At 35.2% G+C, this 21,663-nt stretch overlaps 4 protein-coding genes across 4 annotated transcripts; 2 read left to right on the top strand and 2 right to left on the bottom strand.

The window, feature by feature from the left end:
* Nucleotides 1-289: 289 nt before the first annotated feature.
* Nucleotides 290-2,188, top strand: LOC7460666 (transcription factor MYB86). Its single transcript, XM_024606793.2, has 3 exons — nt 290-857; nt 952-1,081; nt 1,274-2,188. The coding sequence occupies exons 1-3, from the start codon at nt 728-730 to the stop codon at nt 2,028-2,030; spliced, it is 1,017 nt and encodes a 338-aa protein (XP_024462561.1). The 5' UTR covers nt 290-727; the 3' UTR covers nt 2,031-2,188.
* A 2,719-nt stretch (nt 2,189-4,907) lies between these two features.
* LOC7462141 (NAC domain-containing protein 54) lies at nt 4,908-8,136 on the bottom strand. The gene is made up of 4 exons (XM_002311245.3): nt 7,873-8,136; nt 7,465-7,745; nt 6,194-6,550; nt 4,908-5,394 (listed from the first exon to the last, which is right to left on the bottom strand). The coding sequence occupies exons 1-4, from the start codon at nt 8,027-8,029 to the stop codon at nt 5,167-5,169; spliced, it is 1,023 nt and encodes a 340-aa protein (XP_002311281.1). The 5' UTR covers nt 8,030-8,136; the 3' UTR covers nt 4,908-5,166.
* Nucleotides 8,137-13,198: 5,062 nt separating this feature from the next.
* LOC7460665 (uncharacterized) lies at nt 13,199-14,703 on the top strand. The gene is made up of 2 exons (XM_002312189.4): nt 13,199-13,468; nt 14,311-14,703. Exons 1-2 carry the CDS (start codon nt 13,268-13,270, stop codon nt 14,509-14,511), a joined length of 402 nt encoding a protein of 133 aa, XP_002312225.1. The 5' UTR covers nt 13,199-13,267; the 3' UTR covers nt 14,512-14,703.
* A 599-nt stretch (nt 14,704-15,302) lies between these two features.
* LOC7460664 (E3 ubiquitin-protein ligase RGLG4) lies at nt 15,303-20,697 on the bottom strand. Its single transcript, XM_052455496.1, has 11 exons — nt 20,247-20,697; nt 17,896-17,980; nt 17,485-17,625; nt 17,271-17,384; nt 17,032-17,129; nt 16,855-16,934; nt 16,507-16,612; nt 16,268-16,395; nt 15,833-15,956; nt 15,664-15,720; nt 15,303-15,583 (listed from the first exon to the last, which is right to left on the bottom strand). The coding sequence occupies exons 1-11, from the start codon at nt 20,394-20,396 to the stop codon at nt 15,500-15,502; spliced, it is 1,167 nt and encodes a 388-aa protein (XP_052311456.1). The 5' UTR covers nt 20,397-20,697; the 3' UTR covers nt 15,303-15,499.
* Nucleotides 20,698-21,663: the final 966 nt, after the last annotated feature.

Here is a 21,663-nt window from a genome sequence, read left to right as displayed (position 1 = left end):
ATATATATATATATATATATATATATATATATATATATATATATATATATATATGTTGTGTTGTGTGATTAAGTCATATATATAGAGATGTAAGGCATAATTATGAATAAAAGGACTATGAGAATCAGCATCATAGAAACGTAATTAAACTGAGCAATCAAGGACACCTCCTGCATGATTTGCCTGATACTATTCTAATTAGAGAAATGCTTGGAAGTAATCATATATAAATACTACTCAGTTTGACAGAAACAATTAACCTTCTGCTCCTCTCTCTCTCTCTTTTCAAGTGGGACCTGCGTGGTTAGAGCTGGGATTTTAGCAATGCAAATCAATATTATATATTAACAAAATAGTATAACTATGAGCAAATCGAAAACACAACACAAACATATGCGCCACTTGATCAATCTCCCAATCAAGCCAGTAAATCTCGCCTGCTCTCAAATTACTATATCTCGTTGCATGATTTGACACCTGGCCTGTATTTCTTGGAAAATCAAGCACTTGTCAGTCACCGTGTTTTCTTTCCCATCACCATTATCGTGCCTAAGTAAACAAGTCCAGTGCTCTTGTATATACTAGCCAGTATCCAGACAGGGATATAAATTGAGACTTTCCAGGTGAGGGAGTGAAATTAATTAATTCCTCAATGTTTTATGCTGAGCTACCTAGGCTGCAGGAAGTATAGTGGATCGACAGAAGAAGCTGGGAGTGGAGGATTGAGATGGGTCACAGGTGCTGCAACAAACAGAAAGTTAAGAGAGGGTTGTGGTCTCCTGAAGAAGATGAGAAGCTTGTCAAATATATCACCAGCCACGGTCATGGAAGCTGGAGTTCTGTCCCTAAATTTGCTGGTGTGTGTGTTGATACCCTTTTTTGCATGCATTTGAAATAAAAATCAAGCTATCTGATCTATTTTTGATATGCGCTATTGCTTTGTACTTGCAGGTTTAAAAAGGTGCGGTAAGAGTTGCCGTTTGAGATGGATAAACTACTTGAGACCGGAGCTCAAGAGGGGTTCCTTTTCTGCGGAAGAAGAGCAGATCATCATAGATGTCCATAGAATTTTAGGCAACAGGTGAGGATCGTTCGAGTCTCAATAAAACTGTGTATAGAAAATTCGAAAACAAAACAAAACCAAAACACTGTTTCTACTTAACCATGGGGACAATAGATCACTAGATGACATGAATAGAGTAGAATTACTTAGCTTATCACTTTCACTGTAATTTCACTACAAGTACTTAATTCATATATATACTTGCAACAGATGGGCTCAGATAGCAAAACATCTTCCAGGAAGGACAGACAATGAGGTGAAGAATTTCTGGAACTCATGCATAAAGAAAAAACTCATGGCACAAGGCTTGGACCCAAAAACTCACAACTTGATCCCTTCTCATCAGAGAGCAGCTAATAAGGTTGCATGCAATATATCACAATCTAACCAACAACCCTTTTCAATTATCACCCTGGATTCAAAGATGAAAGATTATTCCATGGAGATAAACCCTCCTATTCTAACACTACCTTCCCCTTATCCTTCTAATTGCAGTACTCAACCACCATTGCTACAGACCACAACCAGCTTGCCCTTGCCCACCTCTAGTTATCAAACCCCTAGTGTCATTTGGAATGAAAATACTCAAAATTCCCAGGATTCTTCCATTTTTCCTTGTTTATCATCCATTGAGAACACACTCATTTCCTCTTCATCTTCGTCTTCAGTGAACCCAACTGGGTTCGGTCTCTTGGATGAGAATTGCTTTTGGAGAACTAATATCATTGGCGAGCCCTTTGATGCAGCAAAAGTATTCGAAGTTATGCAATCACAGGATCAAGAAAACCAGCCAAACAAGATTTGTGACGCCCAAATCATGGATAATACTAAAGGTGTTCACGACAATATGGATGCTTCATTTGACACTACTAGTTACGATCTTGAGTTTGTCGACTCCACAATATTATTGCCTGGTTCAATGTGTCGTGATCTTAGCTCCATGGATGATCTTGCATGGAACTTTTAGGCCTCCACGTGCGTGTATGTAACTAGTGCTACATTGCCGGTAGGTTTTGCCCAGTTTCGGCATCCCAAAATATATATTTGAAGGAAAAAAATGCTTCAATTTGTCGCTACCAACTTATTTTGAGCGTGAAATAATATTAGTGATATCAATTAAGACCATTAATTGTTTAAATTTGAAAGTACCCATTGGATGCTGAGGCCTGCAATGTTAGAAAACTGATTAATTTTCTTGATTAATTTCTCCCAACCCATGTTTTCCTGCACCGTTCCGTGAGTTTTGCTGTTGTTAGAAAACTTCAATTCCATATTGCTTTGAAATTAGATGCCTATTTTATTTTATTTTTTATATATAATCTTCTGGCCGGCCCTATTAAATTTTGCACATTGAAATTGAGTTCATACGTAAAGATATATGTAAAAACTTTTATGGCAATCTTTTATATCGATGCTATATAAAAGATTGCCATAAAAGTGTTTACATATATCTTTACGTATGAACTCAATTTTATGGCAAATGCATAGTTTTGGCCTATGGCCAAAAAAATTAAATGTGCTGCAAATTTTTGCTGCTAAGTCTAACATTTCTTGTGTTGGTGTTAGCTAGAGAATAACAATAATTTTTAATGAATTCGGGAAAGACCTGTTGAACATCTCCCAGATTATGTTTTTTATTTACAAAAAAACATGTACAAATACTTTCTGAATTATCCATCATTTGGATGTATATTTTTTAATTTTTTTATTTGAATTGACCCCTTAATTTACTATGTTAAATTATTAATAGACCTCTTATTTTATACGAGCTCAACTTCTATTTAATTCATAATTGTTTTTTACAAAAAGTTACATTATCATCAATGTAAATATGGCTATAAGACATCCAGTAAATATAATTTTTATTGTGGTTAAATTTAATGAAAAGGGATAGTTTGAGCAATATTATTCCCATATTTATTTTGCCGATGTAAAGTATAATGCTTTTCTTCACTGTAAAAAAACTCGCATGGTATATATTGTCAAGAAAAAGGAAATTGAACGATGAACTTGAATCCCTTAGAAAATCAGCATTTTTTTAAAAAATGGTTTTTAAAATATTATTTATTTAAAAATACATCAGAATAATATTTTTATTATTTTTAATGTTAATATATTAAAACAATCTAAAAATATAAAAAAATAATTTTAAATAACCTATAATAGTTTTTTAAAATCACCATTCAAAATGCAATTTTAAACCATCTCATAATCATTAGGTGCCTTTTTAGACTTTATTTTCGTAAAAAAAAATAATTGTTTGAAGTCTATTCGCTGGACTGCTAATTAATTTGCTTCTGCCCACTCCCCTGGCGACCACCCTAATTTATGGATTCAAACCATCCAGGCCGTGCAGGATAATTATTGCACCAGTTACCAACCGGGCCCACAAAATTACTACTGTCGGCAGGCCCATTTTTCCGTTTATATGATCCAGCCCATAAAACTCTCGTCTCTGCTTCCCGGTGGTTGAAGATTGGAGCTGTCGGCATGGTCATGAGACTCTACTTGCAGCCTCTGTGCCCGTCGATGCAAAAGTTTTGCTCTACTGACCTGGAGAAGCCCGTCCATTCGGCTCTTCATCTGCTTATGTACATTTTCTTGATGTTACTTTTATAGAGCGAGAATCCGAATCAGGGACCTCTTACTTTTCTTCCTGCTGTCATGTGATAATCTCGAAACATTTTGTATACGATAAAACTCTCTCTCTCTCTCTCTCTTATCAGACAAGCAAGAAACCTTCCAAGTATGAACTTCTCGCACATCTTCTCTGAAAGCGAGAGCTTGAGATGCGTTGCTTTGGTCTTCATTGGGCACTCTCTCTCTCTCTCTCTCTCTCTCTCTCTCTCTCTCTCTCTCTCTCGTGTGTGGGGTCATATGTATGTCGTTGATATCCAAATTTACAAGGTTTAGGTGGGTTTGGATAGGCAACTCATTTGGAAAATGCAGCTAAAACCTTTCGACAGATTTAAGGTGGTGATTGTATTTTATTTTTCTTACAGCTACGCTCTCAATTGGAAGTTTTTCAATTCATATTCTTTTTTAGTTTTCAGTCCTTGTTTCGGAATTTCTAACAATTGAACCCCTGCATGTATGTTAAATATTCATTTCAATTAAACAGGGTTAAACTTTTAGGTTGTTTGAAGTAGTTTTTTACTGCTTAAATTTAATTGGTAAATAAATTGAATCTAGATATTTAAAAAGATAAAATTCAATTTAAATGAGTATTTTAAGAAATTTAATTTTAATATTAAATTTCCCTACTTTGAAATTGTAAATCAGAGGAATTGATCTCTGATTTATTTTTATAGTATTTTTATAGATTAAATTTCACTTATAATTCAATTCTTAACCCTAAAAATAAAATTCAAACATAAAAATTTTATTAAAACTTTTGATATTCATTCAAGATGAAAATGAGCACCTGTAAATAACGGATAATTGTTTTATTACCCATTTGTCACCACCGCACATGTCTTCTAAAATTGTACTAATTGTTGCATTTGCCTCACATTGAAGAGTTTTTATTCCCGCCTTTTTTTTATGCTCGGATTTATCTTAAAAGAAATCATGCGTGCTAATGGAATTACAAGCACGCACGCTAGTTTAATCATTCGAGATCATATCAATCAAACTAAATATATATATATATATATATATATATATATATATATATATATATATATATATAACAGAGAGATTATTTTGTTCATTTACGTACCTTGGCAGAAACGATTGATTTATTTCCACAAAGAAATCCGATCACGAATTTCTCGATGGCACACCATCACCAAATGTTCATCCGATTTATTTTCAAACTGACCGAGAAGTATGAACAATCGTATAAAACATTAAACGGGAAGAAAATAACAGAAAAGCAAATGATGGCGTGCTTTGACCTGTCATTGTATAATGAATGATGTGCGTAACCTTATCATAACGCAAAATAATCCTCACTTTTCTTTTCATATATTTTTGTTTCATGTTATGTAGCCCATCACAATATATCCTACGCCTGTAATATGAATTTCGGTGGTAATACAACAACTGTAAGTAACATATCAAATAAGTGTTACTTTGTGCGGTCATCTTAGTTAGTGGCCCTAAATTAGTCTTGCATGGGGGAGTACAGTATTGGAGTTGTCTTGAGAGGAACATAGTTGTTCTAATGTTCCGTCCATGCAATCCTTGTACATCATGTATTCGTCGCTAATTTCAGGCTTGGATGGCTTCACACACTCGGCGATGTTAATCTGTGGGAAGTCTTCTAGTTCTAAAGAAGGGTACGGGAATTGATAGAGCAAGCTTGAGTAGACTGGCATCTGCATATCCTGCATCCACAGTATGTTGTGTGATTAATAACATCGCTGGAAACGAAAAAAAGGAATTCGGCGGGAAGTAGGAAAATCCAATCCTTTCGAGCATTGTTGTTGAATAGAACAGTCAACCTAGCAACATCTTTTGAATTAGAAAATTAACTCTAGTGGGGAAACATATGCATCGGAAATAGCGATGTTTGAGGTTTCATATATATATATATATATAGTAGACTCAGAGAGAAAAATCAGGAAGAAAGATGTTCGAACTTTGAATTATGTTTGAGTCAGTCAAAAGAAGATGTTGAAGATGGTGAAAAAGCCAATTGGAGTCAGTGTTTGAGGGATTTTCAGAAGGAAGCTTTAGGAAAAGATATGGAGTTCATTGCTTCCAACTTTTGCTGCTTTAACTTCGGATCAAAAGAAAGAAAAAACTCAAAGGGCTTGTTTTGTGGGCCATTTCCAACACATAGCGGCCCGAGGATTGTACTTTCATCGTGTGCGAGACACAACCACATGCTATTTTCCATGGTGTGAGCATGAAGCTTTAATAAAAGCAGAACATTGCAGGAAATGCAGTATTGGCAAAAGAGATAATCATATCATGATCAGAAAAGATGAGTTAATTATTGGTATGGCCCATACCAGCAGTGAACTAATGTTTTTCTATTATCTTTTTATGCATCTATATGCAATAATTATCAAATTACTAATTATTGCACCGACATCTACTAGTTCTAAGGAAATGAAACCATAGAAAGTCTATCAACATAAAGAAATTAAATTCATTTATGAAAGAAATTTGTTAATGTACCTGAATTAGATTCGACGAGAAATCCACGCCCACTGAGTAAATGTTAGCTGAGCTATTGGCTTCATCCGAGGCAATTGGAGCTAGCAAATCATCGGCCGTTGCAGTTTCAATTGGAGTCCCTTGGGTGACATCTGAGGAAGATGTTTCAGATGGGAATTTACAATAGTCATTGTTGAAATTTTCACCTTCAGCTTCTCTCCCTTTAGAAATTTCAATACGGCATTTGTTATCCCCCAATAATTGTTCTTCTGAGACCCACGCTGCAATATCCCTCTCTTCATCACCAACATTTTTCTCTTCTTTTGTTTTGGGAGTTTGTACTGTTTTCCTGAAAACACGGCATAATGCATAGGAATCCTGCGGTGAAAAAAGTAATCAAATTTGTTAAAGAGGTGTACAAAGATCTAAAAAAGCAAGATCACAAAGAGCAAAAAAAGAAACAAGAAACAAAACAGGGATAGTGCAAGTGCACCTAAAGTTTTGAAACAAAGACTCTTTCATCATCATGTTGATGATAAGGTATTCTTTATTAAAGAGACAGAACATTTAGTAGTGTAAGGGAAGGGAAGATCTAAAAAAGATAATGGTGTATAAAATCAAGTGCAATGGTTAAATTCGATAAGATCTGATCGACATATGCGTTGCTTCTATATATCATAAAGAAGTATAATCAATGACGGTTTTCCTCACTTGACTGCATAAAGTCCTGGCTTTGAACTGTCACGTCTCCCTGCATAATGCATCTGAACGTGTTCCTATATCGTTTAATTTGAAGTGATAGACGCTACATGAATTACTAAAATCAATATCAATGAATCTCATTGCATGGACAAGTACCGATCAACTCCTTGCATCTACAAGATATACAAACAAAACATACCCCGAAAAACCTCTCAGTTTAATCCTGTCATTGTTACCAGCGTTTCCTTGTGAGGCCAATTGCTATCTTACATGCGCGTGTTCCTATTGCAAATTTCATCAGCGTATGTCTTCTACGCAGAACTGGCAATCAAACACATTCTAGGTGACATTTTGTAAACCCTAATACTCTAATAGTCTCTTAATACTAGTCAAAAAATATGAATGCCACTGAACCACGAAATGGGGCAGATCGAACTTCATCATGGTGAATCAATGATCTTAATTCACTCACTTCTATATAATTTTGAAACTATGCAATAGGCTATATGTGTGCCCCTGCTTGATTAAACTACTACAGATTCACGATCAAATAAAAATTGTACACTGAGCCGGTAGTGAGAGTACAATACCTTTAAAATTGATGATGCATTGCCACAAAATGAGTCGATCAAGCGATACTCATGCATTACCCAGTTGGTTCTGATTCCATGAGGAGCTCTACCTCTATAGTACACCAATGTCTTCTTCATGCCAGCTGGCCGCTTCTGAGACTGCACTGGTCTATCTTTCCCTGTGGCTTTCCAGTAACCAGCCCTTGTTGCCCTGTTAGTTCTTGACCCATTAGGGTACTTCTTATCCCTGGGGCTATAAAAATACCACTCCATATCTTTGCTCGGTAAAAATGACTTGTCTGTTAAGCGAATTATCACATTCCACCCACACCAAAAATAGTAAAAGAGAGTCGGAAAGAATATCAAGAGCATATATAAGAACATCGGTATATTACTGATGAATGGAAATTAATTAGATATATGTACCTGGCAAGTCCCACGGCTCGCATTTATAGAGATCAACCTCTGGGATAATTTCAAGCTCAATTGTGTGGCCGTTGATTTTCCGATCAAGATAGTACGCAACAAGCTCTTCATCGGTTGGATGGAACCTAAATCCAGGAGGGAGGCTCATGGGTGCCATCGCTGAGATGAAGAGATAACGTGCAGGAGGATTGGATAGAGGGAGAGGGGATAGTGGCCCAATTGAGAACTAGCTAGATGGAGCGCAACATGCTGCAAAGCCGGCCTGGACGACACTGAACTATATAGGCCACTGTTCTGTTGTTCACATTAACTAGCCCTTCAACCTCTCCATGTATTACGCTGTTGCCATTCACTCAAGAAACCAAAAACATATTTAATTATTTTTTGTCCCTTCCTTCATACACTTATCTTGAATATCTTTCACTTTATTTTAATATGTGATTGATGATGTAAGTGCTTTCAAGAGTGTTTTTTAATTAAAAACATATTTAATTTATTTTTTATTATTAACATTAGTATTTTAAAATCATAAAAAAAACATTTAAAAAACATTAATTCCAAAAAAAAAACATTTTAAAAATAAATTAAAGAACAAAAACAAACTCCCATGGAGGAGGAATGCTATTGTGTGAGAGATTGTCTAGATTTGGTATTTGCATTGATTAATAAAATTGGGATTTTGGAGATGCTACGATACAACAAGTCCTTCGGCTTTTGAAGATTCCAAGTGTAAGATTTTGTATGAAAACCAGCAGGGGAGGATAAGAAGCTTCCCTGCTTTTGTGTGCCCACAAACTAACAAAAATCAAAAGGATCCCTCGAAAGGCTGTGTGGGCCAACTATACCGCCCACACCCATTAACACGCAATACCAGGTCTCCCCTTCTTATTCCAGAGACTTTTGTATTTTAAAATTATTTTTTAAAATATTTATTAAAATAATATTTTTTAAAAAAAAAAAAATTATTTTTGATATTAACATATTAAAATAATATAAAAACACTATAAAAATTTAATTTGAAGAAAAACAATTAAAAACTTTTAAATTTTTTCAAAATTATTTTTAAAATGTAAAAAATAAACAGTTCTTAATCACCACTTACGTATAATAATAAAATTATGCACTCGAGGTTGTGGCCTAGCGGTCCTGGCAGGGAATTTCTTGCCTCTACACTCAGGTTTGACTTTTTATGTGCACGTCTGTCACCCTCGCGTTGTCTTACTTGCCTACTGGGCTTGCAGGGTGTTCAATGGGTTCGGGGATTAGTCGTGGTGCGCGTAAGCTGGCCCGGATACCCCGGGTAATAAAAAAAAAATTGTGATATAACATGGTAAATAATATAGGAGTATTGCTGTATTATGTGTATAACAAATGATCGGTATAGTATGTTAATACTAGCGGGTGTATTTTGTAATCTCCCGCCCTTCTACTCTTAGCATATTATCATGCGGGGGTGACTTAGCTGGATAAAAGAAAGGCCGAGCAATCAGCTTGTGGCACAGAGATTGGAGGATCTGGATCATGAATTGGATGATGATCATGTGCCATTTACAGAAAGCAACGTGATTAACAACGCATGTTCTCTGCTGCAGTGAGATGGTGTAGTTTTCTGTGAGTTTAATTCCTCGGCTGTTGATTTCTTTCACTTTTATTAATTGGAAAATGATTTCTCCAGTGTTAATTCTCAATCTCCTGAGAGGTATAGCTAGAAATCATGAGAGATTCAGCCGTGCGACTTCTCTAAATAAAAAAAAACCCAACCATCAACACAAAATATATATATATATAGATGCTCTATTTATGGTGTGGTTTCACCTTATGCCCGCAAATCATCGTGACATGACATTACATTTAGTATAAAATAAGTTTTACGATGTTTAAGAATATGGTAGGGATTACGATTTAAAATATTTTTTGTTTAAAAATATATTAAAATAATATTTTTTATTTTTTTAAATTTATTTTTAATAGCAGCACATCAAAACGATCTAAAAATATAAAATAAATAAGTTTAAACAAAAAAATAAAGAATAATTTTTAATTTTTTTTTAAATAGTTTCAATTACGTTCCCAACCACTATTTAACAGGGATAAGGTGCCATGAAACCCTAAACATTGTAATCCTACATTTGAATTTCTAATTTTCAACATTTTAATGGAGTGAGTGAATGATTACGTACAATCTTTAGTGGCCTGTCTCGAGAAGTAATGAATATTCTATAAATTAATATACATATAATGAACCGTTATGTTATTAAAACCAATCGTGTGGAGGATCTGATTGCAAATAGGCGTTATATAAAGAGTGAATTCACACAGATAGTAAAAAATAAAACATAATTAAATGATTAATCGTGCTTTCCTTTAAGCGCCATGGTTAATAACAATGGATGGTTTGGATCTTCAGGGTGGAGCAAACACGACTCAATCGGCGTGCTTTTTTTATTTACTTTTATGGGTCCAAAATATGTGTGCGTGCCTTCAATTTAACGTAAACAATCTAGGAGGTTGATGGGCAATGCGATGGGTCCATGTGAAAGTTTTCTGGCATTCTTTTATTCCCAGATAGAAAGGAACACTTTTATCGTTCAACAGTTGATGACTTGAAGGGGGCCTATAATCATCGTCTGGACAAATCTACCTGACACTCCGTCACAGCCCCCACTCGCTTTTTCTTTTTGTTATTTTTCCCTTTCTCTTTCTTCTCCGGCCATCCAAGCTACTTTTCCTTTACTGTTATCTACCCCCCTCCCTCCCCTTTGGTTTCCTTTCCTTAAAATATCATTTTCATGCGAGTAAAGACATCCTAGCAACTTTAATGATTACAAGCCTCAGATCCTTGACTGCTGTCTCTCTCAGGCCCTCGCCTTTTTCTCTCATGATATGGTTCTAATCATTACTAGCTCTCCCCCATTGATGGAGAGAAGAATGATCAAAATATATTGATCAGCAAGGGTTTTGCATGCATATTTATGTACTCTTGGCTCAGCGTTTGAGTGATTTTATCAAGGCTAAAATCTACTTCTTAATTTGGCCATCATGACAGAAACGAAACATGATTGGTAAAAACATCACGGCATGTATACGTACTAGCTAGCTAAATGACCAGAACAACCAGAGTGGAATAGAAAACATATATTTTTATCAATCCAAACGTACGGAAGTCACTATCACCTTTGTTACGAGTTCCTTTCATTAATTTGTTTGGATGGGTCTTTATGGTTTTTACGCCTCAAAAGTGAATATAAGTACTTGAATTAAATTGTGCGAGCCATAAGGGCTTCGAGAGTTTCTTGCCGAAAGATTCTTTTGCCATTTTTACTAGCCGTACTCCACAATATTCATCAATCACAAACACGTAAATATATATGTGGTCGCCTCACTTGAAAATTAACCCTTATCAACTGTGTGAATGAATGATGCATGAAGGAGGAGCATTTGATCTGCATAAAAGAGATTCCGAACTCTTCTTTTTCACCAATAGGATTGCAAAACGGTAGCTAGCTAGCTAGACGCTCCTACATGTAAGAGAAAAGAAAAAAGCAACTTGATCCGTCAAGCTACGTAGTACCCACATTTTGATTCTCGTATACAGTACGTACTACTTACATAGCCTGCCATATACCACATGGGTTCGATTCATTCTTTATTAGAGTTATGTTTCTTTTGTTTGTTCTTTTCTTCCTTTATCGAGAATGATAGTAGTGCTATTATGCTAAATGGACTCTAAAACCAACCTTTCACAGGATCTAGCTATGTGAAATAAAGCAAAGGAAAACACAGGGGCAGAGAGAGAGAGGATCGATGCCTGGGTGGTGAACTGATCATTTGTAACGGTGGAGGTAGTGGTAGATATCGATCCATAAAGAATAAAGAGAGAGATTCCAAAACGTCGGCGCGATATCTAGCTGCCATGCATTTTAATTAGTTTGTGCATACAAAGACAAAATGCTCAGATTCTTCTTCCGTTTCACGTAATGCATTTGAGGCGTGGCTTTATAGCTGCCGTGGCTCCTCAGGGCACAAATGTCATTAATTTGGACAGTAATTTATAATTTTTGTGTACATCATAGTGGCCTCGTCTATCCTTTTCTTCATCGTGACCCTTTGCCAAACCTGAACCATCAATCTCACGTCACGTACGACTGGGGTTCAAAAGGGACATTTGCATTAGCTAGGGAGGTATTTTGACAGGGAATATATATGGCAAGCACTCTCGCTAGTGTATCTAACGTCTAGTCAATGTAAGAATCTCTGGTAATAATTAGAAGCTGATCAAAATATATATCCGCTAATTCTTGGATTTTAGCTAGATATCCAACTTCCAGCCCAAGACCCAGAAGAGTAGACGAATCCAGGAGGTTTGGAGAGCTTTGCTTGGGAACGTGAATAGGAGTTTCTTTGACTCAGGTCTGATACCGTGGTTGATTAATATATAACCTAGCTGACAGTGGGATTGATAGGAATGGTTATGCATGGGCATTGTTATTAATTGGGTGTGCTTTATGGAACATCTGGAAACGACGTAATCAGGGGAAGGCAGCACCACAGCTGCGAACACCATATATAAAGCATATCCATAGCTTGGCTGGTTACTCACAGAGGACAATTGACTTCGCGGATTGTAGTTCACATATATAAACCTAATTAAGGAAGTTAAACTGGTGGGCTGGGAGTAATGTCCTCCAATAGAGTGGATGAAGTTAAACGTGGATGGGTGTCGTGAAGGTAATCCGGGTGTGGCAGGAGCAGGAGGTCTGATTAGAGATAGCCTCGGCTCTTGAGTTAAGGGTTTTGCGATCAACGCTGGCTTGCGCACTTCTTTCAAAGCAGAACTGTGGGCAGTAGTCACTGGTCTAGAGCTGGCATGGTCAATGGGAGAGACGGATTCTGCATTGGTTGCTGCACTAATCTCAAAAGATCATGTGAAAGCAGATGCAAACTCTGCCTTAATCACCAAGGCAAGAGAATATATATCTAGAGAATGGGATGTTTGGATTCAACATGCGTACCGGGAAGTCAACAATGGAGCAGACTGGCTCATTAATTTCGGTCTCATATATATATTTCCCTTTTCTTTTCTTGAACAATATCCCAAACCTTTTATTCTCATCATTTTCCACCAATGTCTTTTATTTAAGCAGTTTTCAACACATGGGTTAGCCCATAAGCCTTTTTACCTTCCACAATCTTGGCCCTAAATTTGATGGCCATTCCACAGTGCCCGACAATTCCGAGAAAGGTCTCAAGATAACATTGGCCCAAAATAAATTAGGCTTCATTCATGTTTGGGCCTCTCTATATTTGCGGCTAACTGCAAGGGCCAGCCAGCGATAGATAGAATCGGCTGTTATTGTTAATCTTAGCTTCACCCTGTACAGGTCGTTGAGGGAAGATGTCGATCCTGTGGGAGAAGAGCGAGGCATGGAGGTGGATAGTGAGGAAGACAAGAGACTCGAAGCCATTCTTCTTCGCATTCGCTACAGTATGCGGTGTCGTTCCAGGTGTGATTGGGTATTTCGTGATGCAGACCACCAACTCCCGCAACCCTGAGCTTGAAGCTCGCCTCCGCCAGAACGCCCGTCCCGATTCCCTTGTACGTTTTTTTTTTTTAATATTAGTGTAAGCCACATGTATTTTTTCCTTTGATCTAAAGATTTTTAGGAATTGCCTACCTTTTGTGATCGGTGAACTCTTTTAATTTTATTTTTTTCTGGAATTTGATTCTGATGCCCAGACACATGATAGTAGTATTTATAAGCATATTAGTGACGAAAAATAGAGGAGAATCCACTGGAAATGCGTATACCGAAGGACGAGGAGTGTGTTTTTAGGTATTAAGAAAAGCATGATAACCTTTTTTGGCAGACAACAACAAGAAGAACGGAAGGGTAAAGCTTCTCAGGGTACCTGCCTACTCCAATTAGCATAAAGTTGCAAAATAGTCATTGGATTGGGGAGGTAACTAATAGTTGACAGATGTCCAACCTTTCATCTTGGCAAATGGATTTCACAATAAATGAATGTTGAAACCAAGGGCACAAAAATCCCGTTTCCTTCTCTGATATTCTATGGTAAATTCTTTAGCGCAGATCATCTTTGGGAAATCACAGGAATATAAGTGCATAGTAACTGTCATATATGCGTAGGTTTGTTCTCTTTAATATCTGTCTTGTGTTCTAGAGGTTTATTGCCCTGCAATCTTGGATCATGGTTAAACAATCTTAAACTTTTTCTTTGATTTAAGCTATGTTAGACTTATTCTTTTCAGATATAAATTTGTATGTTCGGACTTGATTTTAACTGGTTTCAGTATTGAACTAGTTCGTATTATGTTAATTAACGGCGTTCAATTCTACAGTCAATGTTGAAAGCATTTTCCATCTTCGAATGGAAATGCATGCTGACAGATTTTTCTTGCTTGAATTTCTCGATCAGATGATGGGTAAAGTTAATCGGGAGAGACTGGCAGAATACCTTGGGGAGCTGCAGCGGAAAGAGGATACAAACGATCGCTATGTAGCTGCTTTAAGAGGGGAGACATTGACAAGAAACCCACATTTGAGAATTCAGCCAATACCCAAGCTGGATAACACCCAAGCTGACGAGCAGAAACTTGATAACAAACAAAAGAAGTAGATTAGTTGATGGTTCTTGCTGATGGAGCACTTTCTATATTTGGTATGTTAATGTCATGGCTGGACAAGAAATGGAAAGCATTGTTTTTTTGTCTTACTACGCAAAAACTTTTGGCCTGTGTTTTATTTGGAATATTTCTGGGTAAGTAGGTTTTTCTTATACATGCTGGAAATGACAACGAATTTCATATCATATTGTCTCTAATTTGCTTTGGATTTGCTTCCTCACTCCAAATGCTTCTCTGCAATTAGCAGTTTCTTGGTAGTTCATGGAGGATGATGGTGTTAGTGCCTGGGCTTGATTTCGGGCCTCGCATACGAGATTTGGAAGGAAGTGACATGTTTCATGCACGAGAACATCATTTTTAAGTTTTTATTGGCGGATAACTTGTATTCAAGCAGCCAGGGTGCAGTAAATTGCATCGGAACAAAAGTAAACTCATTGATGGATTTCTCACATTGCTTCTACCTGTTCCTGTCAATTTTTTGGTTTGATGCTGGCAAGGATGCAGATTGAAACACAAATTCATATGACCTAGACTAAAAGCATTTGGGCACATTCATAACTTAGGCTGGATTTTTCAAAGCCCCAGGGACCCCTTGAACTTGCGGTTGGTTAGTATGACCGGGCGCTATCCCAACCCCAGGATTGGACTTGAGGAGGTTAAAAGCAGTGCAGTGGTGGCTTTTGACTGGCAAATCGCTTCCCAGATAACGCCGAACCATGATATTAATTGACGCTATATACCTAGTTCAATTAACAATTTATCCAGACATAATATATGCTAATCATTATTGCTGAGCAAGATTATTGCACGTCTTAAACTCTAAATTAATCGGTAAACAGAAGTTCTAACAAGCATTGTACATCAATTTAAGAAACAGAAATCTGTCTGACTTCACACTGGAACATACACAAACAGTCAAGACAAGAGAGCAAGAGAGCCACATATGTAAGGTTCAAAATACAATTTTCCTTCATCCTGTCGTTAAGAAAACAGCTTCATTCTGCTGGTGATTGGCTGGCGGCATATGGGACAGTTAGATACTATTGATCCACAGTCTCTACAAGTCTACAACCAACCATTTTTATTAGTATCATAGCAAAAGGGTTAAGAAAACCAAAGCAGGCAATGTTTAGGGAGCAACTCACCATGTGCCCACAGCCAAAGGCCAAGTCCTTTCCATCAGTCAGGCAAATAGGGCAGGCCTGTGTTCAAATTGGAAGATAGAAAAACAATTATTTAGAAAGCTATAAATTATTGACGAGAAATAGCATTCCAGAAAGAAAGACAAAATTACACAAAAAATTATTGTCAAACCTGGGTTCTTTCATCCAAGACTGGAGAAGAAACATTGGTTGGTTCACGACATTGTACTGAACGACTTGAATACGGCACTGGAGGAGGGCGTGGTACTATTTTCTTTGCTCTTCCCGTGGAACATCTTTTCTCCAAAAGCCATTAGTATAAATGAGCAAACACGTAAAACCCAAATGGATGGCATGCAGAACAAAGCGGTCTATGCAATAACAATGCCGGGAAACATAGAAATATGGAAATCCTTATATATCTGTTTAAACCAGCCATTTTAATCCTTTCCCGTATTCAAAACTAATCATTGCTGACCAGTTTTAGAGCTAGCTTCACTGCTAGAATGCACTTCTTTGTTTTTAAATTCTCAAAGCATTTTCGAATGCTGGCAATGCAGTTCTGGTAAAAAATGGAACAGTGAACTAAGAAGTTTACAAAACCTACCCAATGACACCAAACTCAACGGCTGCTTTATACTGGAAAGGAATCTCCATCAGGGCAGTTAAAGCAAAAGCCGCTTCTTTCTCTGAGAGCGTTGCCTTTTTTGCCATAATTTCAGTGAAATTAACGAACTGTAGACAATAAGAAAACATGTTCATAACATAAAGTGCAAGAATGCATGTTGGATTAAAGAAGAATATCAAACTGCATCAAACCAAACATTAATACTGTTATCAGAATACCTGAAAATTGTCAAATTTACGATCTGGGATTTTATCATCAAATCTCTTCATGTCTTCCCAAGGTCCATCACCAACTCCAACAAGAATTATTGACAGTGGATATGAACTGGTTAAGAATATCATGAGGTCACATATAGTAATGCATAGTAATCGCTTTTCATAAAGAATAAAAAAGGGTATACATTTCAGTATAAACACCATTTTCAGGCATTGTTAAAATCCAATGGCTAACAAGCTTTTTCAGAACCACCATAACAATAAACGTGAAAAGGCTGGCACCCAACCCGCTAAATTCAAACAAGTCTAAGCATGTGATTAAATAATATGCATATATCTTTAAGGCTCAACCTTGCGTCAACAATTGCCTTGATTGTTTGCTCTTCTTGTGGACTCAGTTCTCTATCACTTGAATTGTCACTTCTTGTGACCTTCACAATAAAGGAGAACATTACTTAAATTATAAATGCATCCAAACATACAGAAACAAACAAATGCAAGCACGCAGAGAGATCTTTGAACTCAAACCTGGCCATCTGCAATGATGATCAATACATGATATTGGCCTTTACTTTTTTGAACAATGTCTATGGCAGCCTCAATCACTGGTCCGTACGAAGTTGGCCCTTGAAACAATAACATACATCTGTGAAGATTTATGTGAGTCTTGAAATAAACAAAAGACAAAAATCTTTATAGGTGTAATGTTTAACTATGACTCTCCTTAAGAAAACCAAATTCCAGCTTCAAATAAACAAAGAACAAACCTGCAAGTCGCAAGTTTGGAACAATCTTTTTGTAGCATGTCAATACTTCCTCAAAACCATGGCAAGGTGAATGATCACCGTGAAAGCTAAACACCTCTTGATCATGAGTGGTGGCTATGTGAACAAATAGAAAAAAATCAATTCAACAGTTGAACCATTAGGAGCAAAACTGGAACGACATTGTTAGAATTCAAGTTCCAGGGACGGGACTTACCATCACCAAAGCCAAAACAGGGAATCAAGTTGTCTTCATCAAAGGGAGCCATAGTGTTTCCAATAATAGAGATGGCTTTCTCATATGGATTAGGTGTGTCTCCAATGACATGAAGACAACGATTATTGAACGTGACCTTGCCTTTAAAATGAAAATCAACACAGTGGCATCCATGAGAGATGAATCAAGACATAAACCAGTTCAAAGGAACACAAGCAACAGCGTCTGCTTTAAATAGCCATGTTATAACCGTTCCATTCCTAAAGTTTCTAAAGGTCGGTTTTTCATCTTTTCACTCTTAATTCCACTTCATGGAACTCTCGATTCCAAATTCCTGAATAACTGATAAAGTAATACACAATGTTTGTAGTGCAAAATCGTGGGCAATATGATCACTTCACTTGCACATACCTGTCCATTCATTGCTTTTAGTGAAATCAATTCCAACAATGAGATTTGATGATTCCAGGCCAGCTTCCCTCAGGGCAGTTGTAACCTGTAAAATGGAAAAGCATGTTAGTAGATTGCGAGAACTCGACTAAGTAGCCATTGTGATTCCTACACTGAATGAAGCGACAAATTTCTGTAATTGGAATTTGGAAAGACGTGGTGTTGCCGGTAAATGATTTCCACACTAGCCAGTGTGCAAGGCAGAGTGATAAAAACAGTAATGTATGTAAATAAACAGGAGGCATTGTTGACCAAGATCATGGACATCCATTAATCATTCGCTGTTGCGTTTCGTGAACAGACGACAAAAGCACAAATTGGGACTCCAACCGTTGCTTTGATCAATCAGAACTCTCGTGACCCACGTGGATGATGGATCACGAGACCGCATTTTTTTACTTTCATTTCTTTCTTTTTTCAACTGTCCATCCGTGTTTTAAAAATTATTTATTAAAAAAAAATAGCTTAAAATTAATTTTTTATTATTTTAATATATTAATATTAGAAATAAATAACTTCTAAAAAATATTTTAAAAAACATTCATTATATTTTTAAACAATAAAAAAAATCCAGCTCAGGATCTCATGATGCAGGAGAAGTTATTGCGTGAACCCATTTACCATAAGCTTATTCCTAGAATGTTCCTGACTTTGTTTATCGGGAAATAAATAAAAAGTTAAAGTATCATGTCAAAACTACAAAGCATGTTTAATATTTTTTATTTTTTAAAATATTTTTTATTTAAAAATATATTTAAATAATATTTTTTAATTTTTAAAAATTTATTTTTGATATCAACATATCAAAATAATTTTAAAATACAAAAAGATTAGTTAAAATAAAAAAAAATATTTTTTTACAATAATCACTTTAAACAAACTTATTTATACTTTTTTTTTCTCCTTTTCTATAGGAGAATTTTAATACTTTTACTAAGGTGCTCCGTAATAGAAGCATTTGAATTTAAAAATGGAAATAAAACTGTTAAAAAATGAAATAATATTTCAATTTTGAAAACTTTTAGTAAGAAAAAAGATTATATTTTTGCTTAAATACAATATCTTTTTTGTCCATGAAAGTAGAAAAACATTATAAAAAATTACTTTTAAAATTTTTTAAATCTATACTAAATATGAAAACTGTATTTTAAAGCTTTTTTTATAAATTAATAGTATTTTTTTCTTTAATATAAAAACACTATTTAGCAAGCCATGTAAAAGATTAATTTTTTTATTTATATTTTTATATTTAGTTAGTATTTTAATTTTTTTTATTATTATGAACATAATATAAATATTTTTTTAAGTTAATAATATTATTTTTTCATAATAATTTCAGATTTAAATAAAATAAGATGAATATCATGTATGGAATAAAAAATATGAAGATGATTTTTATATATTATGGTTTTTAATTTTTTATAAAAAATAATTGTAATATTTATTTTTTATAAAACAAAATAAATGAACATGTTTTTGTTTTTTTAAATATAAAATATAAAATATTGTTTTATATTAGCGAAGACCCCTGATCTTGGAAAGGAGTGCGCAAATTGACAAGAAGATCCCTTAAATTAGGCAAATTGACTAAGAGCATCTCCAAAACAATATAAATATTAATATGGCATTTTAAATGGTATAAACATGGTTCTTTTTTGTATTGAAAAAAAAAGAAAGAATTGCTTCACTTTGTCTTGGGGTTTGAAATTATATTTTTTTCACATAGTTGTATTTAATTAATTTATTGTTTGATTGATACCACTTTATTAGTTTTTGTTTTTTTAAGAAATATGCATGAATAGTATTTTTTTTAAATAAAAAAAATCATTTTGACTTCTCTTTTATCATTAGAAAAAAAAAGTTAAAAAGAATACTTTTTTTAAAATTGATTTTTTTATTTTTTTTTGCCTCCGAGATGCTCTAAAGGCATATTTGTTATTGTGATTCAATCCTGTATTTTAAAATAAAATAAAAAAATATTAATTTAATATATTTTATCATTTTGATATCATACTTAAAAAAATTTAAAAAAATATTTTAATATATTTTGAAATAAAAAACATTTAGAAAAATAATCTCTATAAAATGTACACTTGCAAACATGCCCTGAAATCACAACAACAAACCAAACAAATTAGTTATTGAGTTGTTGTAAAGAAACCACTAAAAGAAATATCCTTATTCCTTTAATTTCTAAGGAAAAAAAATCCTTTCATAGTCTATTCATACAGTTATTCATTCCAAAAGAAAAACATCCCCAGGGCTTTAAACGAAAAGAAATAAAATAATTAACCAAGGAGGATAATACATGCCTGTTCCAGGGAAGAAAAATTATCAGGGATGAAACGATATTTCTGCTTGATAGATTCTTTTTTCTCGAATCTGGAACCCTTTGGTTGACTGCTCCTTCCACGGCCATAACATCCTTGCTTAGACTGGGCATCTGAAAACACCCCGCCCATATCGTCTTCTTCGTTCAAGAAAGTGACAGAGATGAGAGAATATATATAGAGAGCAAAAAAAGCGATAGTTTACGGGCGAGATCGTGGAAGACACGGAGTGGGTTGTTGTTGGGGGCAAAGGAGAATCGATGCCGTGTGAAAGAAAAAAGTTGAAAGAGATCAATCAATGAACTTGCCGGTGTTTATTGGCCAGATGCTTGAAGAAGCAAAAAGGTTTCTGAAGAAGAACGATTGCATGGAGAATATATATATATGAAAGGCGCAGCCAAACTGCTATAATCAATCCCTCTGGTTTCTCCACTGCATAACAAACCACACTGTGTATTTATAGACTTGGTCCAAGATTTTATTTAATTCAAGACTGGGAATTTGTTAGGTGAATTTCGAAACAATAGCATCATTTTAGATAAGAAAAAAAAAAATCCTAGGAGTTAACTTGGTGGAGAGTTATACGAGTCAAATTTTATTGAATCAAACTTTAAATATATTTGAAATAAAACTCATTTTATATTAGATTTAAAATCAACTAATTACCCAAATCAAAATCATTAATTCTAGTTTAATAATAATGCTAGCTATATCTAGGGATCATTAAATCTAGTTTAATAATAATGCTAGCAATAGTGACATTTAGAATGGTTAGGAAATGTGATATTAGTTGCGGTTCAAAATATTTTTTTTAGAAATATATTAAAATAATATTTTTTTATTTTTTAAAAAAATTAATATCAAAATATCAAAACAATATAAAAATAAAAAAATTTAAATATAATTTCACCCGTATGTTTTTTATACTATTGAAGCTAAATAAAAGATGTGATCAGTGCTGATTCCATAAAACGTACGGGGCATGTATAATATAAATGTCAAACATCAAAAGAAAAGAAACGAGAGTTACACATGTCCGTTCTCGCACTGGATAGCGTGGGACTGCGAGATGGGATGGCCGATCGCACGTTTTGCGTTTTTTCTTCAGTAGGGGATGGTCGAGACTCTGCAGATATCTGGCCCAGTAGCACGAGAAGCGCTGCTGGAAGATCAGGAAACCGGCCAGTGGTTTTAAGGAACGATACCCTTGAGATTAGAGGTTGACATAAAAAAAAACAATATCCAAAAGTCAATAGCTACCTACGGAGACTTTCGCATTGCGCAGTCACTGCGCTTAGTCTACGTGATTAGATTGAATCCTTCTATTTCTAATTTGATGAATCATGTCTCTCTATCCTTGTCTTCGTTTTCAATTTGGAATCCTCTGCCAGCCCACCTC

The sequence above is a fragment of the Populus trichocarpa genome, chromosome 8 (genome assembly GCF_000002775.5).
Source record: "Populus trichocarpa isolate Nisqually-1 chromosome 8, P.trichocarpa_v4.1, whole genome shotgun sequence".
In the NCBI taxonomy this organism is placed as follows: domain Eukaryota; kingdom Viridiplantae; phylum Streptophyta; class Magnoliopsida; order Malpighiales; family Salicaceae; genus Populus; species Populus trichocarpa.
This window is presented reverse-complemented; position numbering and strand designations above follow the sequence as displayed.